Below are 23,958 nucleotides of genomic sequence, written 5' to 3'. Positions count from 1 at the left end.
AAATGGATAAAAAAGCGCGATCGGCTACCGCGAACTGGTCCTTCCAGGCACCAACGGCACATGCGTAGATCAGAACAAGCTTTGTTTTTTGGAAAGAAAACATTCACTGACAACTCTTTTCACAACGTAACAACTTGGGGTGATAGTGCTGGGACATTCCTCGGGAACTGACCCCGTCTTCGCGTTCGACCACCTTCGATGTAATTTTTAAACATTATCCTCGCTTGTATGTAGCGAACTTTTTTTCCGTTTGCCATCTTAAATTTCCAAACGCTAGCCTAAAGCGTGCTGTATGTAATATATAAATCTGGGAGAAGCGCACAATATAACAAATATAATAAAACAGCAGAAGCATAGAAGCATACAAATCTTTTATTTTGAATTTTCTTACAACGGTAATGTTCTCTAAGTAGCCATTCCATCTAATCACCAAAGTTGTCTAGATGGCACAGAAGCAGATCAAAGTGTCCCCGAGAGAAAACAATGTAAGCCGTGCCCGAAAAAAAGAATTTTTTTACGAAAGTTGCTTTTTACGGCATAGTCAGTTGTGAATCGCGATAAGAGGGTTCTGCGTAAAAATAATAAATCTAGTACTTTGTAAATACCAATTAATTACATTCCATTCAGGAAGTTGGAGGGGGCACCAGAACTAATCTGATGTCACCGTTTCTTGCTCCGCGCATTTGAGCAAGAGTTCACCCTGCGTCTCAACCAGTTTGTTCACAAAGATGGCGGCCACGGTGACGTCAATGCAAGCTATGTATTCCATAGCCTCTGACAATAAGCGGCAGAGAACTGTAAAGAGAGGTCACTACCCATTGTTTGGGTTACTGCGGGAGCGGTGTGGGGATACGGAGAAGTTGGAGGGAATGGCTTACACCGCAACGGTACGGGGAGGACAAAGCGGCAAAACCCCTCCATCGCATTTGCTACGGCTATGCTGGCGGAAAACATAGGAGCGTTCACCCATTTTTGAGGCATTCCCGGGCAAGTTTCAAACAGCACTACTTTTTGCGCGCGGAATGACCTTTTCGCACGCTTTCATGACCTGGTGAGATTTACACGCCTAGAGTGTACTCTAACTTACCTCCTTTCTGTGGTGTGTAAGTGCTGCCATCTATGGACACAAAAAGTTCAAATCTGAGTTGCTTTGGAGCTGGTGAGCCCTCTTAACCAGCAGTTTGCCCAAAAGAAAAGGGCACAGGCGGTGAATGAAAGAAGAGGAATCGATCAAGAGTTTAGTTTTGTTTGACAGAGCTGTGTATGACACTGACAGTGAAGCAAAGGAAAGCATAGGGGTTGCTAGTTAGAGTTTTTAATTGAAGTATAGTTATTATGAAATAAAAAAAGAACAAACTAAAGTGGCCGAAAAGAAAGAACTCACTGCCAGTGGAGACCGAACCCACAACCCTTGCATTACGCTTCCAGCGCTCTACCAGCTGAGCTACAGTGGCAGTCGTTCCATCATCCACTTGTAAAGATTTTCCCTTTATCTCATAGTTACTTAAAATTAAAAACTACAAATAATGACCCTTACACTTTCCTTAGCTTCATTATGTATGTTGGCCTCATATGTGCACAGGAAAGTTACTGGAAAGCAGCATCCATCTGTTATCTTGCCTGCGTCCTTGTCTTCTGTGCACACTGCGGTTTAAACATGACTGTCTTACCTAGCTCTTATATGCCACAGTGGTGGTGCTAAGTGTTACCAACTTCTATGACATCCATTTAGTCCGTTTGCATGCTATGGTCGTTTGACAAGTGGCAGCAGTTATTACTCTTTAGTAAAGAAACACACCATTGCAGTTTTGGTTTATTTGAAGCATTGAACGCCTTTGCTCCAGTTTGCTATAAGTGTGTCATAGGAGCACGGTAAGCCAAGCAGTTACAGGCGTACTTGCATTTTCGGGGAAGTTCGGCTAAAGCACGAAGTTTTTATCACGAACTGTAACTAGTGAACCTAAAAGACTCATTTTCACATTTATTAATTTATTTTTATTGCATGCTGCGCTTGTCTTTTTTTTTTTGTGGACAGTGAGCCAGCTTTAATCACTATAGATTTTATTGTTGCCTTTCTGCGAGTGCAGTGTTTTTACGCCCTCAAGAGCATGGAGGCTCAGAAACTGTGTTTTCCTTGCCTCGTGCGCAGATGAATCTGGAGGCGTATAGGGCACCCAGGGTTCAGCTGGAAGTGACAGCTGCCTCACCGGTGATTGTAGTGCCCCAGTCGTACAGGAGCTTCGACGTACTTGTTGCCAACCTGGGGAACCTGAACATCACCACGACGTTCCGCTTCACGGGAGAGGGGAAGAGCGCGGCTTCCTCGCGACGTGCTTCACTCGAGACGTGAGTCATCGGCTAGAAGTAGGGATGGGCCAATAGTAAATTTGAAGTTCAAAGCGAATCTGAAGCATATGGTTATTTGGCTGAATAATTTTCAGTCGTATTATTCAAATAGTATATATGACATAGTATTTTAAAGAAAAATGAGCATTTTTGTCGTGACCCAACAAACTAGCACTATATTTTTAAGAATTAGAACCAGGCTAGCACGAGTGTCATTTTATTTGGTTGGAAGTGAAATGTAAGCAACTTTGAATAGTAGCATGATTTGAATAATTGTAAGCTGCAAGTTATAAGTGGTAAAACACATTTTAAAATATACATAGCACATATAAGCCAGTATAACATGCTTTTAAACTTAAAAAAAAAATAATGCATTTAATGTGCACATTTAGCCATTAAGTATGGCTTTGCGGTAGTGTTAATTTCCCCTGGAAAGCTGGTTTCCCGGCACAACGACTTTACAATGCAGTGAAGCAACCGTTTTAGAGTGTTGCATGCAGTAATTTATATGTTTATTCGTTTATTTTGAATACTTGAAAATTTAGAAAATTTTAAGTTCACGCTGAAGTGAATTAAAGTAGTTTATTATTCATTCAAATATTCAAATTCGTCTAATATTCAGCCATGCCTAGCTAGAAATCCATATGAAAGCTGTCACTTGACTCATTTTTTATGCATCTTGTTTTGATGTGTTTTTAAAAAAAATTATCTGAAAGATGTGATACGTCACTGCATGTGAACGTTGTTCTTCTTTCTCCCAGTTCACAACTGGAACCGGTCAGGAAGGGCTGCACTGTGATCAGTGCTGAAGAAGTTATGAAAGTGCTGGATGACCTGGATGGTAATCATGTGATTTATTTGCATGGATGTCATCAGATCGAAAGCTGATCAACTGGAGATCAGAAGTAACGAGTAACAATAATGTTAGCTCATGAAGGAACAGCAATGATAGGAAGACATGTGAAAATGGAGACTGCAATTAATGTGCTCATGTACACTGGCAAGCAAATGTGCGACATGTCTAGCACTAACTAGCGTGCATTCTTTCACGTTTGTGTTTTCCGTGTTATGCGATTTTGCTTGCACCATTATTTGGTGAACTTGTGCTCCTAATTACTACTTGCAGAAGGCGCATCGCGTATAATAGTTTTCTTTCTTGGGTTACGCATATACGTGGTAGTATCTCTAGATCATTGACAGTTCGGTAAAGGTCATTAAGGTAGGGTTTTGCACTGCTGCTAGAATATGAAACAAACTGAACCTGTCTCAGTTTTTTGGATGTGTACCACGTACAGAGAAGATTGTTACGAAACCACAGATGTGATGTGCAAAAGTTCAACAGTAGGCTGCATTTTTGTGGGCTGTTTTGCAAGTTATTTCAAAATTGCATTGCCATCACTTCACCTGCTTTGTTTGCGACGGTCCATCTTCTTTCAGATGAAAAGTGCCTTCTTCAAGTCATGGATGTGGAGCTGGTGGACATGGACGTCTATTCCGGTGTGTGTGTGCCCGCTTGCCAGGCTCTGCCCGTGAACCATCCCGAGGGCTCATACACCGTCCAGTTTCCGTCCATCTTCATCAAAAAGAATGTGAGTTTGAGCTTGACATCGGATGAGCTTCCTCAGCTATGCAAAGCCGCCTGCTTTTCGCATTATTTCTGAAATTTTTTGCTGTTGCTGAACTATGCCTGTTTATTATTGTTGCACAAGCCTGACAGAAGAAAGGGTGTGACAACACAAACACTTAGTTGCAACCGAAAGTTTATTTGGAAAGAAACAGACAAAAAAGAAGAAAAAAACAGAAAAGCGAGAATGTTAAGTACATTTCCCAAGTCAGGACACAAGGTCACATTTTGATATAAAAATTTAGGGTACTGTTCTTGCTGACTATGCTTAAATTGTGCTCGAATTTCGGAAGTGGTTTCCGCAATGCCGGCACTGTACCAAGGGTCCAGTTGGTTAGCTTACCAGGTTCACATAACATAATGTACTATGTAATCAACCTTCTGCCTTTGTTGCTACAATATTGGCATTTCTTACTGGGGTTATGTTACTTCACAGATTTTTTTTATTTGCCAACACAATGTGGTCATTGTTTATGTTCAGTGCATTTACGCAAGCACTGGTGTGCTGTGTGTGTGTAACGTGTAATTTGTCCTTGCCCTTGTTGTGCTGGCTTATGAAAGATAGCACAGTAGACCAAACTATGTTTTGCCGATTAACCCCTGTGGAAGCAGTGAAGGCGCTCTTAACTGACTAGCAAACACCAAGAGAGAGAGAATTAAACTTATTTTACGACTGCAAGCCATGGCTACCTGGAATATCAAGAGTAATGTGACAATATATGGGCAGTTGGCAGCATTACCTTCATCTTGGTGTCTTCGTTTTGATTCTAGGGTGGCCCTCTGCTGAAGCGCACGCTGATGTTGCATCTGCTGGTTGAGAAAAACCTCGACTCTGCTTTCAACCACACGGGTGAGTTCTTGTGCCGTTGCGAAATATGGGACAAGGGAGTATTGGTGCAGTCCAATACAGTTGACATTTGTTTTACTTGTTTTGTGTTGTTACTCTTCTGATAAATTCGCTTTGAACCTCAGGTTTACTATTTAAACACCCCTAAAGATTGGGCTATTTTCTGTGCTCTGCTGTCTGCACTGTTTTTTTCACGTGTTTTCTGTTTCGCTGGTGTATGATTTCAGTGCCGGACTGGACAGTCGAAGGAAGCTTCTCTTCGGTGCACGTCACTCTCGACCGCAGCCAGTACGCCTTGGTCCACGGCATCCTGAGTCGCAACCTCGGAGAGAAAGTGGAGCGTGCCTCCGCATCCAACTTGACCCTCGTGGAACTGTTTCCAGAACAGGTGGGCCTTGTGGTAAAAACATAACTTTCATTAATGTAACACCATCGCTAATATCCTATGCTATTATTTACTGGCTGTGTAAATTGGTTATCCGCTTGCTGCAACGGCATTGCGATCGGTCTCTGTTCTTTAAGAATGTTTTGAAGCAACACTACAGGCAAAAAGGTTGGATCACGTGGGTGATTTTGACCATAAAGTTCTGTTGATAAGCAGAAGGTTGCATATTTGATTCCTAGCTATTGAGACTGGCATTTGAGTTGGGGCAAGAGGAAAAATATGTCTGCATTCTTGTTAGATTTAGGTGCATGTTGAAAAACCACAGTTAGGTGAAACAGATCCGGTGTCTTTGGGATGATAAGGCACCTGTTACAAGCTTTGCTGCTTATGGATTACAGCATAATTTGACTTGATTTTGAAATGCTGAATCACACTTTACGGTTTGATGGCCTTTATATAACCCATGAGAAGTGTATTTGCATTGCTATTAGTACGGAAATTGATTAACTCCTCCTGAGCAATATTTTATTCAGCTATGACTACCTATCAGTCACAGTACGACACCAGAAAAAGGAACATTGCGTTTTTCCCACTTGACTGAGCTCCTTTAACATGATTTCTTGGTTCGGTAGCGTGCTTCACACGACAAGATACAATGTTATTCTTGCCATGTCTCTTACGAGCAGGGAGGACAGAATGGCAACAGCTGGACATTTCTGGCCATACGCATGGCTCTGGTAAATGTGACCTTGGAGCTGGTTCATGCCCACGCCCGACCACAGTGTGCCAATGCCGAGTCCACGCTGGCAAAGGTGGAGCTCATTCGGTCGAAGCTCACACTGGAGCGGTTCTCCGACCAGTCGAACGACATTGACCTGGTCTCTCACGAGATACGCATCCTGGACACACGCTTTAAAGGTGAGGCCTCCCTCCAGCTTGTGCTTCTTCTTTGATGCGTCTCGGCAGTTGACGTGCTTAGTTGTGAAATTACAGTTCGGACTAGGCATCAGCAGGAAGTTGTGCAAAAGAAGCAAGTGATGCAAGGCAACTTGGTGTTTGAAGTGGGCCTATGTCCGCCTCATATAAAATTGTTATCATGATTTGGGCTTCTTCCTGTGTGCGATAATTTTTTATAGTGTCATTGTACAGTAGTCGGCTCTCGATAATTGCATTACTGTATCTTCAGGTGTGCTCAACAGCACTTATGGACTGCATTATTAATGTTATTTTAACTTTACGCAACATGCAGGGCTTCACAGCCATGTTTAATAAAACATTTTATGAAGAGCAAGCTAATGTATACAAAATAAATTCGTCATTAAAACTTTTAAAAAGAATTCGTAATACCTTTTGTTGTTTTCTGTCAAGCTTTGTTTCTGTTTTCAAATTGTCTCTTCAGCATACTTGCACGAAGTCGCATGTATTGTACTATGATATAGACACGCATGTCAGGCTCAAATTTGAAGCCTTTGTTCGGCCAGTGTGTGCCTGAAGTTTGGCCTGGTTCGATTCCAGATGCACCGGTAAACAACCGACCCAATGTTTTCACGAACATCCTCTTTCCGACGAAGAATGCCTCGAAGGAAAAAGTGTTGCAGGCTGAGATCCACTACCGGGTCACACACAACACAGCACGCTTCACTGTCTTGCTGAACAACATGCGCGTCATGGCCATCTTCAGCTGGATCAGCGAACTTGCTGAGTTTCTTGCTCTGGGTGACGAGCACCAAGCCTTGCCCGGTGGTAAGAATGCTTTCTTTTCCAAACACTTTGGATGCATTGTTATGTACATCGAGAAAGCCTTGCCTACTTTTTCAACTCGATAGCGTGAGTTTGCCGCGCCTCTCTTTGCATTGTTACTTTGTTCTGTGCATTTTCAGCTAAGCAACCCACGTCACTGGATCAGCACATCACACAGAACCTCTCGTCAGCACGACGCATGACCAAGGTAGTGTAAATGTTGCATATTTCTTACCCGTTTCGCTTCCTGTTGAAGTAACATTAATCCTGTGTAGCTACGTGGCAGCCGTGGTAAAAAATAATCGGTTAGTGCAAGTAGGATTAAATGCGCTTGTTCCCACAAGCAATGCACTATCTTTAAATATTGTTTATAGATGTGTGCTAGAAAATTGTCATAAACCATGGAGGTAATCCTTGCTACAACTCGCTTAACAAGAAGCTTTGGTAAATTTCTTTGATGTCTCCTCCCTGTTAAGAGAAAAATTTAGTCTTTTTCCTTAGCACTCCAATCAAACATGGAATCTGATGTAATTGTGCAGTGCATCACTCAAGGCCTTTCATGAGGGCACTTACCAATTTTTATGTCTTTTTAACGACATTCGTGTTTACTTCAACCAACTGGAGATTTCATATGGTACAGTGCCTTTGACTGATTCTGTGCACTTTTGGTACTATTTGAATTTTGGTGTGAATTCTGGTGGAGTAAGGGGCCATTCACACTGGCGATTGGCAGAGGTCGTGCGACTGGTCAGCTGGCAACCAGAAGGTGACTCACGGCAACTGATGCTTACACCGGCTAGAGTGACTCACAGATTGCCACATAATGCCTCACCGTCAGTGCTGCTGTTCACGTCTACTTGCACCATCATCGTGCTTTAAAGCAGATGTCCTGTAGCTCCGTATCTGATTGATTCACAGGCTTTGTGATTACATTTGTGCAACTGAAAAATCAAATGGCGAGTGAATCAAAACAGTCGGCTTTCGAGTGAAGCAACCAGTCACACGACTATTGCGAGTTGCCAGTGTGGATGTGTCCTAAGGTTGAACTAACAACTCGTGTACATGCCGGATGCAACAATTGGCTGTGCTGTGTGTGCACATCTTGTTGAAATTTTGATGTGAAGTAACTGCAGTATGTGAGTGTACTAAGTACTTGTGAAGAAGTCAGTAATTCTGGGATGGGGAAAACGCATGCCTACAAATGTTACGTTTATCATTCTCTTTTCTTTCTTCCTTATTTTTGTTTTTGTTCTTGTCTTTTAGCAGTGGCAACAGCAGCAGCAGCAGCAGCCGCCCATTCCAGAGGTTCCTCTGGAACTGAAATTGAACATGACCGACACCGAGATTGTTGTCGTTGAAGATTCTGCTGCGTGGGACACCAATGCAGTTATACTCAAGGTATGCTGGCTTCTTTTCTGAGCTTGTGTTCCTGTTTTGTGTTGGAAACACATTTAGAATTTCCGAACGTTAGTTTTTACGTCTTGACTGCCTTGCCTTTGCTTTGTTAAAAGTAAACTGAAAGTCAGAGACTTGTCATCTTTGGTTCATTAGCCAGATTCTGTCCAACCTGAATACTGTAGTTCCGCTTAATGTCATCTAAAGTGTCTGTTGGCTTTGACCTCTCACCCTCTGTCTCTAATCCACACCAAGTCTGTCATATTCAATTTCATTGCTCTTCGCCTGGTCATCTTTTTGTCAAGCCTCCTTGCTATCCTTCTATTTTTTGCCGCATGGTATGTGTACTTCACTTAACATTTTTCTTTTAAAGGATAGCAGTAAGCTGCCGATCATGACTTATTAGTGCCTGCAATCTTCATGTTTCTACTAAATTCTGCCTTTATTTGGTTATTTATTTCCTCTTCACTAGTACTCTTCCTATTTTCATCTCCTGCTTCTATTCCCATCTCCCAAAAGAGGAGGCAAGCATTGTAACCGGTCTCAGTGGCAGTGGTCAGCCTGCTCCTTGCTTATCTCTCTTTATGTCCTTTGTATATGTGCTTATGTTTGCATATCAAAGAGTAATAATAATATATGCTCCAACTTATATTTATTCTTCTGTTGGTGAACTAACGGTGCTCATGATACTCCGTTTCCGCAGTCAACAGCGGTGCTGTCCTACCACAAGGCACTTCACGAGAGGCCCCTCTCCTGCAACCTTCAAAACTTGGAAGTGTTCTCATGCATTCTAGGCTTGGAGGATGACACTGCGTTGTCTATTATTGACCCCATCAGTGTTTACATTGACCTCGTTGAGCGAGACTCCGCGGCACCCGGCGACAAGACTGGGCATGTTTTGCAGGTAAGCGTCCATAACGCACATTGCAAGTACGAAGTACCCAGCCCGAATGTGAAGTGGCTGGTAGAAAAAATAATCAGCAGCTAGAGCTTTGAAAGGTGTAGCGGGACTACATGTTTCATTTGTTCAATCAATCAATCAATTGATCAATCAGTCAATCAAATCAGTTGCTTTAGAAAACAACAACAGTGCATGATGTATCAAAGAATGCTGTTGGTGTGAGTTATATTAATTGCTTATTGCAACATTTAATGAAAACCAGCAGATAATAAAGACAAGGAAGGTATAGGGGACGTTAGTTGTACTGCTTTAAGTGTATTGTAACAATCGTGATATAGATGTGAAGAAAGTAAAGTGTACGAAAAGACAAACTTGCCGCCGGCAGGGACCGAACCTGCAACCTTTGGATTACGCGCCCGGTGGTCTTACCAATTGAGCTACGGCAGTGGTCGTCCCCTCGTCCTCTTATCGGGTATTTATGTGGATGCAAACCTGGGAGTGTTAGCCAGTGTTGCTTGAAGTCATGACAATGAGTGTGGAACACTCCTTCTTTTTGTTTGCCAGATGGCGTCACGTAGCACGTCAACCTTTAACGAGCAGACAGCTGTCCAATAAGCCCTCGCATACTAACTGAAAGCATCAAGTCTGCTGGAACTTTCTTCACATCTTCATCAAAATTACTACAATACACTTAAAACAGTACAATTAACGTCCCCTATACCTTCCTTGGTTTCATTATCTGCTGGTTTTCATTAAAAGTTGCGTCAAACAAATTAACGAGCCCTCAAAAATTCTCTTCCTTCATTAATGTAACATTGTCTTATCCAGTTATGTTGCAAAATAGGACATAATTATTACATCGAAGGCATCACAGATGTGATGTCTTAGATGTGATGGAGTCTATTGTATGTCACTCCAAGGCTGTGTGATCACAGCAAAGAAAGCGGTGCAACAGTATCTGAGATGAAAAATGTAGTGGGTATTAAGAGAATGCAATCTCAGGATACACATTTGTAGTGAAAGTTAGGCATGCCATGTGTATTGTCCACAAACAGTATCAATGATGCATACCCACCGTAAAACAGAGTGCACGAGAAACTTGCAGTACTTAATTGCCAGGTAGCTAGGCAAGATGTAAGTAAGGGTGTGCGAATATTCGAAATTTCGAATATTTTTCTAATAGTGTTTGCTATTCGATTCGATTCGCACTGGAATTTTACTATTCAAACTATTCGAACTTCCCAAAAACAAATACAGTCAGCGTCCGATTGAAAGTGACCCCTTCAGATTTTCAATATGCTTCACCTCATCACACCCCAGTATTGCGGCAAAGCTGCCTTTCAAGCTTCGTTACGGTCGAACTTTGCCAAGACACAGTCAACGTCCGATTGGAAGTGGTTCCTAGATTTTCAGTATGCTTCACCTCATCACACCCCGGTATGGGGAACCAGTGCTGGAGTTTCCGCGGACAGGGTGCGCCGCCCTGCCGGGAACGGCCGGAAACACTCGGGCATTACCGTATTTACTCGATTGTAACATGACCACGATTGTAACGCCGGGGTGACATTTCATTACGTCCAGGAAGAAAAAATAGAATTTCGGTATTCGACTGTAACGCGAGGGTCGACTTTAGGTTGCAAAAATCTAGAAAAAGAAGTCGCGTTACATTAGAGTAAAACGGTATTATACGTCACTGTCTAGTGCACAGCTCTAGACCGGTTACAAATTCATGACCGCTGGAAAAACCATGTTGTCCACGCATGTTCCATTGCTGATCACACACTGTGTTAAACTCAGAACCACCACGAAGTCAATTACCACTAGGTTCCTCAAAGGCATTTTTTAAAGTATCAGGCTTAGACGACGGCCGATCGCAAGTTTGCAAACGGTCTGCAGACGATGGATGGTGAGTCGACGTCGTTAAAGCACGAGACCTGCGACATGTTTGTATTTCCACTAACACCACTGATCTCCACTTTACACCGGGCTTTTTACATTTATTTCGCGCTCCACCGTCAGCTTCAAGAACGTTTTTTTAAAGAATGCGATACGAGCATTTAGTGAGCACATGCAAGCCGTTAAAAACACCGTAAAGGAAAGCGTGAAGCGAAACAGCTTCTGTGATCTAGTACGAGAGCTGTAACTACAGATTACGTAAATGTGACATGCTCACTCAAAACAGCTGTCACTCACTGGACTGAATGTTCTCAGTGCTGCCTGAGGCACTAAGTTATTTCAAAGCGGGCGCACAACGAGCACAATGCATACACTGTCGAGCTTGCTAGCACAGTTTGAACACACTTACCTGTAAGTTTACCGGTGCTTGACACTTCGCCGAAAGGTCACAATCGCTGTCTCTGCGAAAAACAGCTTCTTCCACGTCATAGACATACTTCGCATTGGACAGCTTCCGTCCTTTCGACAGCACACTCTCGCGAAGGTACCCGTCCGCACACATCACATCACTGAAACTGCAGCGTAGAATAATCGGTGGCATCGCTGCTCGCCCGCTGCGCCACAGTGTAGCGAAGTGTCCCGATCTTCGCTAGTCTTGTGCGTTCCAAAGTATCAACAAAACGATGCACATCGAGCAAAAGCCACGGTAGTGTCAAATGACGTTCAGCATGCGTTGAACGTGCCACGAGGTATGTGAGGGCATGTCGAAACGTGCCGTCGTACGCCTCGCGGCGGCTCTGTATTACTGGATGTTTCTCAGCTAGCTCGCCAGGGCGGCACACCTTGTACATTTTAGGTGCGCCACCTGGGCAGCGCTGGCTACCCATTGCGGCAAAGCTGCCTTTCAAGCTCCGTTACGGTCGAACATTGCCAGGACACGGTCAACTTCCGATTGAAAGTGGTCCCTAGATTTTCAATATGCTTCATCTCATCACACCCCGGTATTGCGGCAAAGCTGCCTTTCAAGCTCCGTTACGGTCGAACTTTGCCAAGACACAGTCAATGTCCGATTGAAAGTGGTCCCTAGATTTTCAATATGCTTCATCTCATCACAGCCCGGTATTGTGGCAAAGCTGCCTTTCAAGCTCCGTTACGGTCGAACTTTGTCAAGACACAGTCAACGTCCGATTGAAAGTGATCCCTAGATTTTCAATATGCTTCACTTCATCACACCCCGGTATTGCGGCAAAGCTGCCTTTCAAGCTCCGTTACGGTCGAACTTTGCCAAGACACAGTCAACGTCCGATTGAAGGTGGTCCCTAGATTTTCAATATGCTTCACCTCATCACACCCCGGTATTGCGGCAAAGCTGCCTTTCAAGCTCTGCTATGGTCGCAAATGTACTAACTCAAGAAACGCTGGTTCCAACATGGAGATGAAAGATGTGGCAGAGGTGGGGGCTCAATTAATGCCATTTTGGACCAGAAATTTTGGGCAGGAAGTCAGAAAAATCAGAAGCCAAAGCTTTTTAGCATCCAAAATTTCAGATGTTCTTATATATCGACGTCTACGAGGCAGATTTGGAACTCGGGACTTGAAGAGAGCACATCCTTGTTCGCCACATCAGTTGGGCTTCCACAGAAGTTGAAAGAGGAGGAGAGGCTGAGGAAATGGCATCTTTGCCTATCACGTGTGAAGTGTTGTCGGCAACACTTTGGTTGCACCAAATCATGTACATAAATACAATTCGGCCTCTACATTGCCTCATTCCTGATAAGAGAACTATGAGACACCACCCCACCAACGCTTCATCAACCTAGCGAAAAGAAACACTTTCATGTTGCTATCTCATAAGAATATGCTTAGGAATCCTCTCTAACTTTTTTTTCTGAATTTCACTTCGAAGTATTAGAAAAATATTCGAGAAATATTCGAAAAATATTCGATTCGATTCGCACTCACACTTCAATATTCGAATTCGCTTCGCACCCAAAATTTTGCTATTCGCACAGCTCTAGTTGTAAGTTCTTGCGTGTCTGAGAAATAGAGACGTAAACGTGACAGCATTGCCGTCCCTAAAAATAGTTATGCATCTACTGGGGAGCCACACGGGCAAGCATCATGCAGTAGGCTTTGAGTGATACAAATCACTTTTCTAAATGCAGCACGAAATTTAGCATATCAGAATGCCAGTTTTTAGTGTGCAAGCATGGGCATGACCTTGCAGCAATAAACTAGGTGAAGTTGGAGTATTTCCAACCTGTCCCAGTGTCAGCCACCTTAGACTAGAATGAAAAATCAGTTTTGGTAAGCCCTAGTGGCGGCAGCACAATAAAAAGTCTTGCTAAAAGTCATAGAAGGTTGTGCTAGCACCTCCAGAACTATGCTAGGTGATGCTTCGTTCTGAAAGGAGGCATTTTGTCGAACATTCAGTCACTGCTATATCTGTATGGTTGTGACCACTTGAGATTTGTTTTCGCCATTGTACAATTATGGTGGCAACCTTCAAAGGGTTCAAAGAAGAAAAAAAAGACTCCGCACTTTTTTGTTTCAATACAAGAAGGGCGAGGATGCGTAGAAAATGCAACATGGTGTGTGCCAGTACGCCTGCACTAATCGTAAGCACATCTGCTTATGATACTAGGAGAATTTTTACCTGAACGATCAAAAATTTTCTCGTTTACAGGTGGGGACAATGAACCTCAACCTGAGGCTTTCTTACAACGATGTCAAGATGTTCCTCAGGATCCTGGATTCAATACCAAAGCAGTGGCTGCTTGGTGGCAGCAAAGCGGACTGTGAGTACACATGTACGTATACTTCTTTTGAGTCCTCTGCTATTGATCATGCTGACTGGGCAAAAAGCAACTGGCACCGGGACTACAGTAGACTCTCAGTAAATGGAAATCTCTCATCAAATTGCTGCCTAAATGGAATAACTGCCTCTAATATGGTTGGTTTCATGCTTGAGTACTGCACCCCTTTTCATCTCTCAGTAAACACAACTCCTTTTATACGATACACATTTTCTTGGTCCCTTCAGGTTTCGTTTAACAAGATTCTACTGTATCTCATACTTGACCGAATGCTACTTTTAACACAAATTGTAGATCAACAGTGGGATTTATAGGATGTTGGTGGTGGTGGCAGACATTGTTAGTCATTGAAGTGTGGAGAGCTGGGTAACGTGGCAAATCACTTTTGTGGAAGCCTGCAAGGTGAAGGAAAATTCATGAGAAGGAAAAATCGATGTTATGTGCCCAAATAGGTTGGTGTTAATGGTACAGTAGAACCCCGCTGTTACGTTCCTCACTGCTGCGTTTTCCCGGCTGTTACGTCGTTTTCCGCCGGTCCCGGCATAGCTCCCATAGGATACAATGTATTGGGAACCCCGCTGTTACGTCGTAACTGTCGGACCATTCCCGTATGATGCGTCGCGAAGTGCGCCCGGAGCCGACCGAGTGACTACCAAAGAGAGCGGCCATGGTGCGTTTTCATGCAGCTTGGCCTCGTTTCACCGTAATATTAGCCGCATGAGAGGCGCAAGCAACAGAATCTTTCAATTGATGCAAACAAAAGCATGGCCTTCGAGATTCAAATTGCAAAGATGGCGTCTATGACGTAACTGCTCGCGAAAGCAAGGCCTTCGAGATTGGCATTTACTATTGACAAAAGCATAGCCTCTGAGATTTGCATTGCACAAACATGGCGTGTATGACGTAATTGCTTGCGAAAGCAAGGCCTTCGAGATTGGCATTCACTTCTGCTATCGCGTTGGCGTAGACTCATCATCATCGTTATTTGTCGGAGAACGGGAGGAGTTCGAGCTGGTTGGAGCTCGCATGGTCGTGCGTGCGGTTCGCGGTCGGACTCGCCGCGCCGGTCGTGATTGCGTGTGCTTAGTTCTTTCATGCCTACAGCTGTTGGTGTTAAAAAATCACATACGTTGATTACATTTCTGTGGATAAGGCCGTCCTAAGCTCCGCGTTTCTATCCATCGACTAGATCGCGGCTGAGCGCGCCAATTTTCGTGCTGCTCGTAAGAATTGAAATAAAATTCTGTACCACTAAATATTTTGCCGTTTTTCCTGTTTTTCGGCTCTTACGTTTCCCGTCTCTTACGTTTATTTCCTACGGTCCCTTCAAAAACGTATCAGCGGGGTTCTACTGTAACATCATAGGCGCATGGTAAGGTGTGGCACTGTACGATTGTCATGAGCATTGGTGTCATTAGCCCTCGAGGACTGCGTGAAGACTACATGTGGGCCATGGATGGCTTGGTGAGTGAGCGCGTGGTTGTCCGTTGCTGTGGAGTGGACACACAAGCTTCACTTGAACAAATTGTAATGGTGCATTGCATGTGCAAGATTTTTAAGCAGTACCATTATGTGGTGAGTTGATGGAAAATTTACGTGTAGAACAAAAAAACTTCTTTGGACCAAACGTAGACCCAACACTCTCTAGAAGGAACATAGTCAGGACAGAACACAACATACACTTGAGAAGGAAACAGAAGATGAAAAAGATTAATGTATGAACTTTTAATAAGACAATACGTGTGTATTGTCTTTAATCATGCTGCGACAACAACAATGCAAACATTATGCTGACTGCCATATGATGTTACGCACTTCTTGAACATTTCCTGCTACGAAAGGTTCAGCTTAACTCTTTTTTTCCTGTGTTTCATTTTCCATGATGCAGCTACAAACATTGACAGTCTCCTGGAGATGGGTTTCTCCAGGGATGACTGCCTGCGCAGCCTGGAAGCCTGCAGGGGCAACATCGACGATGCCGCACTCTGGCTCACTCAGAATGCCATGGCTACAAGCTTTTGCTTGAACACTACGATGAGCACGTCTCAGACGAGCGTTGCCAAGCAAGACATAGTCGTGTCTGCCGTTGAACTCAAAGTCTCTTACTTCTGCCTCTGCATCATTGACGATTGCATGGACGCCGATGTGCCACTGCTGGAAATTGATCTCAGGGGTGAGTGACGGACAATGTGGGTAGTAGTTACGCTTTCTGAGAGAACAAAGTGAACTTTAAGGTGTATCTTTTCCTTTCTTCTTTTTTCTTTCATGAGAGGTAGTACTATGACTGTTTTGTATTTGAATTGTAGTGGAGTAGGGGCTCGTTCACACTGATGATTGGCAGATGCCACGCAACTGATCGCAACTGGCAAATGGGGAGCGGGAAGCGATTCACAGCAATTCATTGATGCTCATTCTGGCAGGCACAAATCGCCAATCGCCACACGGGAATGTCTCACGATCGGCACTCTTCATGTCAGCTTGTACTGTCATCGTCTTGCAAAACAAGCTGATTTACAGCTCCTCTGCATCTGATTGGTTCACTATTGTGGCAGCTGCAGTTGTGCAATTTGTGAACCAGCGGCTTTAACAATTCGCTGTCTGGAGAAACATTGCAACATGGCATTCTACCAATACTAACATACAGTATAACTTGGTGGTTGACACTGAAGCTTGAGAAGAAGCTAAGAACCACACACAAAAAAAGAAAAAAATCCAAGGGTTTCTTACTCTATCTCTAAAACAACTCGAAGGTGAAAGCCTCATTGGCGATGCATTAAAGACTGCCACGAGCATTTGGCTCAGCGCGTCTCACTCGAGCTGAGTATTCCCCCCCCCCACTCCTTATTCAAATAAACATGGCACCTTCCTTGTCTTGACATTGGATGTGACTACACTTGTTTCTACAGAAACTTACATCTCTCAGGAGCTCTCAAAAACGTTCAGTGGAGAGTCCAAGTTTTTCTTCAGCATTGGCTACTACAACAGAGCACTCTCAGGATGGGAGCCCATCATTGAACCATGGAGGTAAGCACATTTTTAGAACAACAATAAGTTATCGTTACATATTTTTCTTATGGAGGTTGATGGAACAGTCGAACGAAACCTTGTTCTACATTTCAAACAGGTGCAATGGCCAATGGGAAGCTGCTTTTGGAAAGACAGGCCTTGCAAAATGTCACTTCAAGATAAACGGTAGGATTTTTTATCTCTGATCTGTTGTGTAAATGTTTTCAGCATGGCTTAGGATCTGCACTGGCCTCTGTGTCATATACTTGTGCAATAGCCACACTCGTATAGAGGTTTGATAATAATGATATTAATATCAATCCTGTGATATCAATGTCCAATCTTTTGCGTGTGTTGCATTTAAGGGTTGAAAAGGGCTGGCTTCCCACTCTTGGTGCCATTTCACTGCAATACATTGCGTATAACTTGAAGCAGCGAAAAAAAAAAAAACAAGGACAACGAAGGAACACACACAACAGGACTAGTGCTAGACTGCCAACTGAATGTTTATTGAAAATTCGCCACTTATACCTATGTCAGAAAAAATGCCAACATTAATCAAGGATGACGGGCATTCGCATTGCTAGACTGACAGGTGTTTATCAAGAAAACATCTCTCCTGTGTAGTCAGACTAAGTGACGCCGCGCCGACACATTTATCTTCAGCTTTAGTAATATAATGAGCTTCCACGATTTCCCTTTCTTTTTGTGGTTTTTCCAAAGATCAAGAACCCGGTGTCCCCTGTCAGTCTAGCAATGTGCATGCCTGCTATATTTGATTAATGTTGGCATTTTTTGTGACAAGGTGTTTTTTGTGACACAAGTATAAATGGTGAATTTTCAATAAACATTCAATTGGCAGTCCAGCGCTAGTCCTGTTGCATGTGTTCCTTCGTTCTCCTCGTTTTTTCGCGCTGCTTCAAGTTATCCGTAAGATGAACCGACTTGCCCAAACCTACCAGTTGTTGCTAATATTGCGTGTGCTTGACTGCACAACACCGCTGTACTGCAGTGAATCTTTTTTGAGGACTGGGATAATGCAACGCTCTGCAAACCCCCTTGCTCTCTGCGCTTTGAAGCCATCGACAAGAATTGCAAGGGTTGATTCAGCACCATTGCTGACAGTGGTGGATCGTTTCAATGAAAAACACTGCACCGAAGCTTGGTAGCAAACATTGAAGCAACTAAGCATAGTTTTACATAGCGCACAACCAAGCACCAAGCTATGGCTGCCAGAAGACTGGCTTGCAAGAGCACTAGTTCAAGAATGCAAAGGAATCAATATGGCAGTGGCTTTGACTAATACCATTTTGGGTTCCAATCACAGCAAAAGAGTCAGAAAAGTTAGATGGTGAAGGGTTCAGTGTCTGATATTGCAGATGTCATTATGCATTAGCTCAATGAGGTACAGTGCTTACGGATTTAAACACGACACCAAAACATTTAGTAATAATGACTTGTATGGCAAGTTCTAGAGATCAGTGTGTCGTGTCGCTGCGAAACTTGCTGATAAAGGCAAGGTTGGCTCTGATGTAAATGTTCAAGTCAGAATTACACAGATACAGGAACCCCGCTGTTACGTTCCTCACTGCTGCGTTTTCCCGGCTGTTACGTCGTTTTGCGCCGGTCCCGGCATAGCTCCCATAGGATACAATTTATTGGGAACCCCGCTGTTACGTCGTAACTGTCGGGCCGTTCCCGTATGATACGTCGCGAAGTGCGCTCGGAGCCGACCGAGTGACTACCGAAGAGAGCGGCCATGGTGCGTTTTCACGCAGCTTGGCCTGGTTTGACCGTAATATTAGCCGCATGAGAGGCGCAAGCAACAAGATCCTTCAATTGATGCACACAAAAGCGTGGCCTTCGAGATTCATATTGCAAAGATGGCGTCTATGACGTAGTTGCTCGCGAAAGCAAGGCCTTCGAGATTGGCGTTTACTATTGACAAAAGCATAGCCTTTGAGATTTGTATTGCACAAACATGGCGTCTATGACGTAATTGCTTGCGAAAGCAAGGCCTTCGAGATTGGCATTCACGTCTGCCATCGCGTTGGCGTAGACTCATCATCATCGTTATTTGTCGGAGGACGGGAGGAGTTCGAGCTGGTTGGAGCGCGCATGGTCGTGCACGCGGTTCGCGGTCGGACTCGCCGCGCTGGTCGCGATTGCGTGTGCTTAGTTCTTTCATGCCTACAGCTGCTGGTGTTAAAAAAATCACATACGTTGATTACATTTCTGTGGATGAGGCCGTCCCCAGCTCCGCGTTTCTATCCATCGACTAGATCGCGGCTGAGCGCGCCAATTTTCGTGCTGCTCGTAAGCACTGAAATAAAATTCTGTACCACTAAATATTTTGGCGTTTTTCCTGTTTTTCGGCTCTTACGTTTCCCGTCTCTTACGTTTATTTCCTACGGTCCCTTCAAAAACGTATCAGCGGGGTTCTACTGTATTACATAAACTAAAGATGGTTGTTATGAAAGCATGCAAATGATTTAACCCTAAGTTGATGCATTTCAATTAGAGCTGTGCGAATAGCAAAATTTTGGGCGCGAAGCGAATTCGAATATTGAAGTGTGAGTGCGAATCGAATCGAACCTTTTTCGAATATTTTTTGAATATTTTTCGAATACTTCGAAGCGAAATTGCAGAAAAGAAAGTTAGAGAGGATTCCTAAGCATATTCTTATGAGATAGCTACATGAAAGTGTTTCTTTTCGCTAGGTCGATGAAAGCGCTGGCGGTGTGGTGTTTCATAGTTGTCTTATCAAGAATGAGGCAATGTAGAGGATGTACATGATTTGGTGCAACCAAAGTGTTGCCGACAACACTTTACACGTGATATGCAAAGATGCCATTTCCTCAGCCTCTCCTCCTCTTTCAGCTTCTGTGGAAGCCCAACTGATGTGGCGGACAAGGGTGTGCTCCCTTCAAGTCCGAGTTCCAAATCTGCCTCGTAGATGTCAATATATAAGAACATCTGAAATTTTGGATGCTAAAAAGCTTCGGCTTCCGATTTTTCGGACTTCCTGCCCAAATTTCAGGTCCAAAACATTATTAATTGAGCCTCCACCTCTGCCACATCTTTCATCTCCATGTTGGAACCAGCGTTTTCTTGAGTTGGTACATTTGCGACCGTAGCAGAGCTTGAAAGGCAGCTTTGCCGCAATACCGGGGTGTGATGAGGTGAAGCATATTGAAAATCTAGGAACCACTTCCAATCGGACGTTGACTGTGTTGGCAAAGTTCGACTGTAACGGAGTTAGAAAGGCAGCTTTTCCGCAATACCGGATGTGATGAGGTGAAGCATGTTGAAAATCTAGGGACCACTTTTAATCGAACGTTGACTGTCTCTTGGCAAAGTTCGACCGTAACGGAGCTTGAAAGGCAGCTTTGCCGCAATACGAGAGTGTAATGAGGTGAAGCATATTCAAAATCTGAAGGGGTCACTTTCAATCGGACATTGACTGTATTTGTTTTTGGGAAGTTCGAATAGTAAAATTCCAGTGCGAATCGAATCGAATAGCAAACACTATTCGAAAAATATTCGAAATTTCAAATATTCGCACACCCCTAATTTCAATCTGTGAGCACTGTACATGACAGTACAGTGAAGTTATCCAGACAGAATGTTGGGCATGTCCAAAAAATCTGTTGTTGGCTGTGTACATTTTTTAATTGTCCTTTTTTTTTGTGTGTGTTGCCCCATCAATCATTGTTGGCATACTGTCTCGGAAATCAAAATTAGACTTGAATTGCATGCCGTTCCTCTTCTCTTTCTCTCCCAGCTGAGGACGTCCTCAAAGTGAACATCACCACTGCACTGCTGGACCTGTACCAGAAAGTGAAAGCATCTTGGGCCACCGATTTCTATCAGCTTTTTTCAGCTGAAAAGTGAGTCTACATTACATTGAGTTGCACCAGTCGTGTTATGATGGTCCATCATAGTCCCACATTGTATTTCAGACATAACTCTGCAGATGAAGCTCTAATTTCTTGTTGTTTTGTGTGCATCTGGTGTACTAACTCACCATGGCCACTCATACGTCGCCACCTTCCTGCTTATTGAGTTTTCAAGGCTGTGTGTCTTTGTTTGTTTCACTGGCAAGTTGCAAGTTTCACAAAGAGAACGTGGCACATGACCACTCTTATCTGTTTGCCATGCAGTGACAAACACGAGGAAGTTTGGTGGCCAGATGTTGATTTCAAGCCATGGAATGCTCGATATCTTTGTTGTTTGTCATGTTTCTATGTGCCCAACTGAATTTTCCCGGTGTACGTTGTAGGCAACGGAAAGGTGTCTGTTTTTTAAACCTTCTTAGGACTATAAAAACTGACAGTAATTCAATAGTCTAGTTTGTGATTGCATCTGGTTCCATTAACGTGGCTGTTTGCATGGAAGCCGCTCGTTTTGTTATTTTTGATGGCTTTTAACAAAATTCTGAGCAGTGCGTTGGAAATTACAGGAACTCTGAGAACAGTGATGCTGTCGGCCAAGGGGAGACACCGGTCCGGCGCCGTTCTCCTTTCGTACCCTTTGCCATCAAGAATGACCTCGGCGTCGCCTTCCGCTTTACTGCTTTTGTCTCTGCTACATTTAGGTACAATTATTTCTTTCCTTATGTGTCGTTCTAATGCTATTATTATTGCAACGGAGTATAATTTTGCTGAAACCTGGTTGTTGAAAGCAGTGTTTCTCAAACTCGGTGCCTAGAGTAGTGTTTTAGGGTTTTGCGAGAGGCCAGAACGAATCCAACCTCGTTCCCGCTAACGTATAAAATTTATCAATTTAGAAAAGAAATTTTGTATTGCTTTTTGCGTTTAATGAAGCCATCGCATGCCTCATCTGCACTTGGTAATCCGTCAGCTTGGTAATCCGTCAACGTCAAGACACCCACTTATATAAGTCATGCAACACTCATCATTGTGTGAATTGAAGGTGTCAATTGGTCACACTGAGCTTTATTAATTCATTATTGCGAGTCTATCTCATAACATGTAATCAGCAATCAACTCTGAAAGTTTTTCATGCTTAGGTCCCCAATGCATGACAATACGGTCATCTAAATGGCATTTTGGAACAACCACGTGGGATGTGTTCACACATTTTCCTTTTGTGGTCCGTTGTGCACCACTGTTAACTGGTTATACAGCTCCAGAGGTGCCTGCCCTCGGAAATAATAAAGAGAACAGTCTTCTTCCTTTTCCTAACTTTTTTTTACTTTTTATATGTCTATCCTATAACAGGTAATCTTCATTGTTATTTCAGTGGCAACAAGGACGAAGCCTCCACTTCCAGGTTTGACTGGAAGGACGTTGAACCTGGTCAGGTTGTGCCTTTCACATTTGAAGGAAGAGGCAAGATCAGACATCAGGTGATAACAACTTCCGTGCTGTACAGCAAAAGTGTTGCCTAGATTGTCCCCAGTTTCGAAGTATGAAGTGAAGCAAATGGTATACTTTTATTCAGGAAAGAATTATGTGGGGCTATCACTTCCACTTTTGCATGAGCACGTTACAACAGCTTTTTTTTAATGTCCTATGCATATGATGCACAATGTGCAAAACTATTGGCTGTGTGCATGCAAAACTTGTCTCAATAAATGAGTCTTTAGTGTCTTTCTTGGCTCTGTCGCAAAGCTTTGTCAGCAACAGCATGTTCATTGTCCGTGGTTTAACTGTACGGTAGACTCTCGTGAAACGGAACCTGAAGGGACCAAGAAAATGTGTTCCATTTAACAGGAGTTCCGTTTACTGAGAGACGAACAGGAGTGCAGAATCCAAGTATGAAACCAATTATATTAGATGCAGTTGTTCCATTTAAGCAGCAGTTCCGTTTAACAGATTTCCGTTTACTGAGGGTCTACTGTAGTTCATGAGAGTTCATGATTAACTTAAGACACACAAGCAGGTGCTCACATCCTCTTCATCATTAGGTTCCATAACACGTTCATTTTGTTGGCATGCCACAAGACAAAATTAGAGGCGTTTTGCCGCACAAGCCTATCTGTCATGATGACACAATTGATAAACCTTCTTTTCAGCTGCTTGCACTCATGAAATACTTTAACAGTAACTCTGCTATTTTTCTGTTCTGTGTACGTTTTACTTTGTCTATGTTCATCTCTCTTTCTGGCTTTTCTTCTTTGTTGTCTCCTCCTCCCATCCACGGTAGGGAACGGGAACTACATCTGGTTAACCAACCTGCCTTTATGCGCGACCTATCCCTCTTCTCCAGTTTGACGAGAACCCAAATTTCAAGCTACTCAGCCATTGTTCTGCTAATCTTCATTGCTTACTCGAAAGTCATCCGCTGTAGTAGCCCAGTAGCTATGTAAACAGTCTTGAAATCGACAATCTTGAAAACGCAAGATAGCTGAAATTCTTCTCAACTTTCAGTGGCCGAAGTGTAGTGTGCTTAAGTTTAACCCTTTCTTTTCATGTTCACGGGACACAGGATTCCCACGAGTTGAGGATGCACCGGCTGGTTCTAAAGATTCCAGGCTACACCCAACTTGAACCTGTGTCTGTAGAAAAAGTGGGGGTCTACTTCAAGTATGCGAGGCCAGTTGAGCGTCAGGTGAGTCTACTTGCATCTCCGTCTGCACCTGTGTTATTCATATTTTGCCTGTCTGTGCCCATTTGCTGCTGCGTGCATTCTGCCATCACGTGCATCAATCATTGCATTGCTGTTTTTCTGAAGCATTGTGTTCATTCATTCAAAATACTACGTGATTTTAAGAACCCTCCAAATAAGCGTATTACTTAAGGGGCAAATGCATCGTGTAATACAGCAACAATTGTAACTGTATTATAATGGTAGTTGTCTAATTGTAATTATAAAGTAACATAGCAAAAAAAATGAAAACTCGGAACTTGAAAAAAAAAGTGTGCATTGATATATAGTGCAGGGAGGTAGGACATCTAAGGTCAAAAGAAAGTCTGTTGCATAAGAAAAATTAATTTGTCGTGACATAACTTCAGGCACAGCAATAATTGTGGATGA

General features: G+C 43.3%; 2 protein-coding genes across 3 annotated transcripts in view; one reads left to right on the top strand and one right to left on the bottom strand.

The window, feature by feature from the left end:
- LOC119390336 (cytochrome c oxidase subunit 6A2, mitochondrial) overlaps positions 1-23,958 on the bottom strand; it is a 673,327-nt gene that overhangs the window by 178,113 nt on the left and 471,256 nt on the right. The gene's annotated exons all lie outside the window — the stretch shown is intronic.
- The window catches only part of LOC119390329 (intermembrane lipid transfer protein VPS13D), a 128,362-nt gene that overhangs the window by 61,268 nt on the left and 43,136 nt on the right, over positions 1-23,958 (top strand). The window contains exons 39-56 of the mRNA XM_037657927.2: positions 2,150-2,346; positions 3,108-3,187; positions 3,784-3,935; positions 4,742-4,820; positions 5,045-5,205; positions 5,889-6,120; positions 6,718-6,945; positions 7,083-7,150; positions 8,206-8,340; positions 9,041-9,241; positions 13,821-13,932; positions 15,839-16,123; positions 16,857-16,974; positions 17,075-17,142; positions 20,741-20,846; positions 21,419-21,553; positions 22,222-22,327; positions 23,410-23,532. Coding sequence (XP_037513855.1) covers positions 2,150-2,346; positions 3,108-3,187; positions 3,784-3,935; positions 4,742-4,820; positions 5,045-5,205; positions 5,889-6,120; positions 6,718-6,945; positions 7,083-7,150; positions 8,206-8,340; positions 9,041-9,241; positions 13,821-13,932; positions 15,839-16,123; positions 16,857-16,974; positions 17,075-17,142; positions 20,741-20,846; positions 21,419-21,553; positions 22,222-22,327; positions 23,410-23,532 — 2,586 coding nt within the window. The remainder of the gene's footprint in view (positions 1-2,149; positions 2,347-3,107; positions 3,188-3,783; positions 3,936-4,741; positions 4,821-5,044; positions 5,206-5,888; positions 6,121-6,717; positions 6,946-7,082; positions 7,151-8,205; positions 8,341-9,040; positions 9,242-13,820; positions 13,933-15,838; positions 16,124-16,856; positions 16,975-17,074; positions 17,143-20,740; positions 20,847-21,418; positions 21,554-22,221; positions 22,328-23,409; positions 23,533-23,958) is intronic.

The sequence above is a fragment of the Rhipicephalus sanguineus genome, chromosome 4 (assembly GCF_013339695.2).
Source record: "Rhipicephalus sanguineus isolate Rsan-2018 chromosome 4, BIME_Rsan_1.4, whole genome shotgun sequence".
Lineage (NCBI taxonomy): Eukaryota > Metazoa > Arthropoda > Arachnida > Ixodida > Ixodidae > Rhipicephalus > Rhipicephalus sanguineus.
This window is presented reverse-complemented; position numbering and strand designations above follow the sequence as displayed.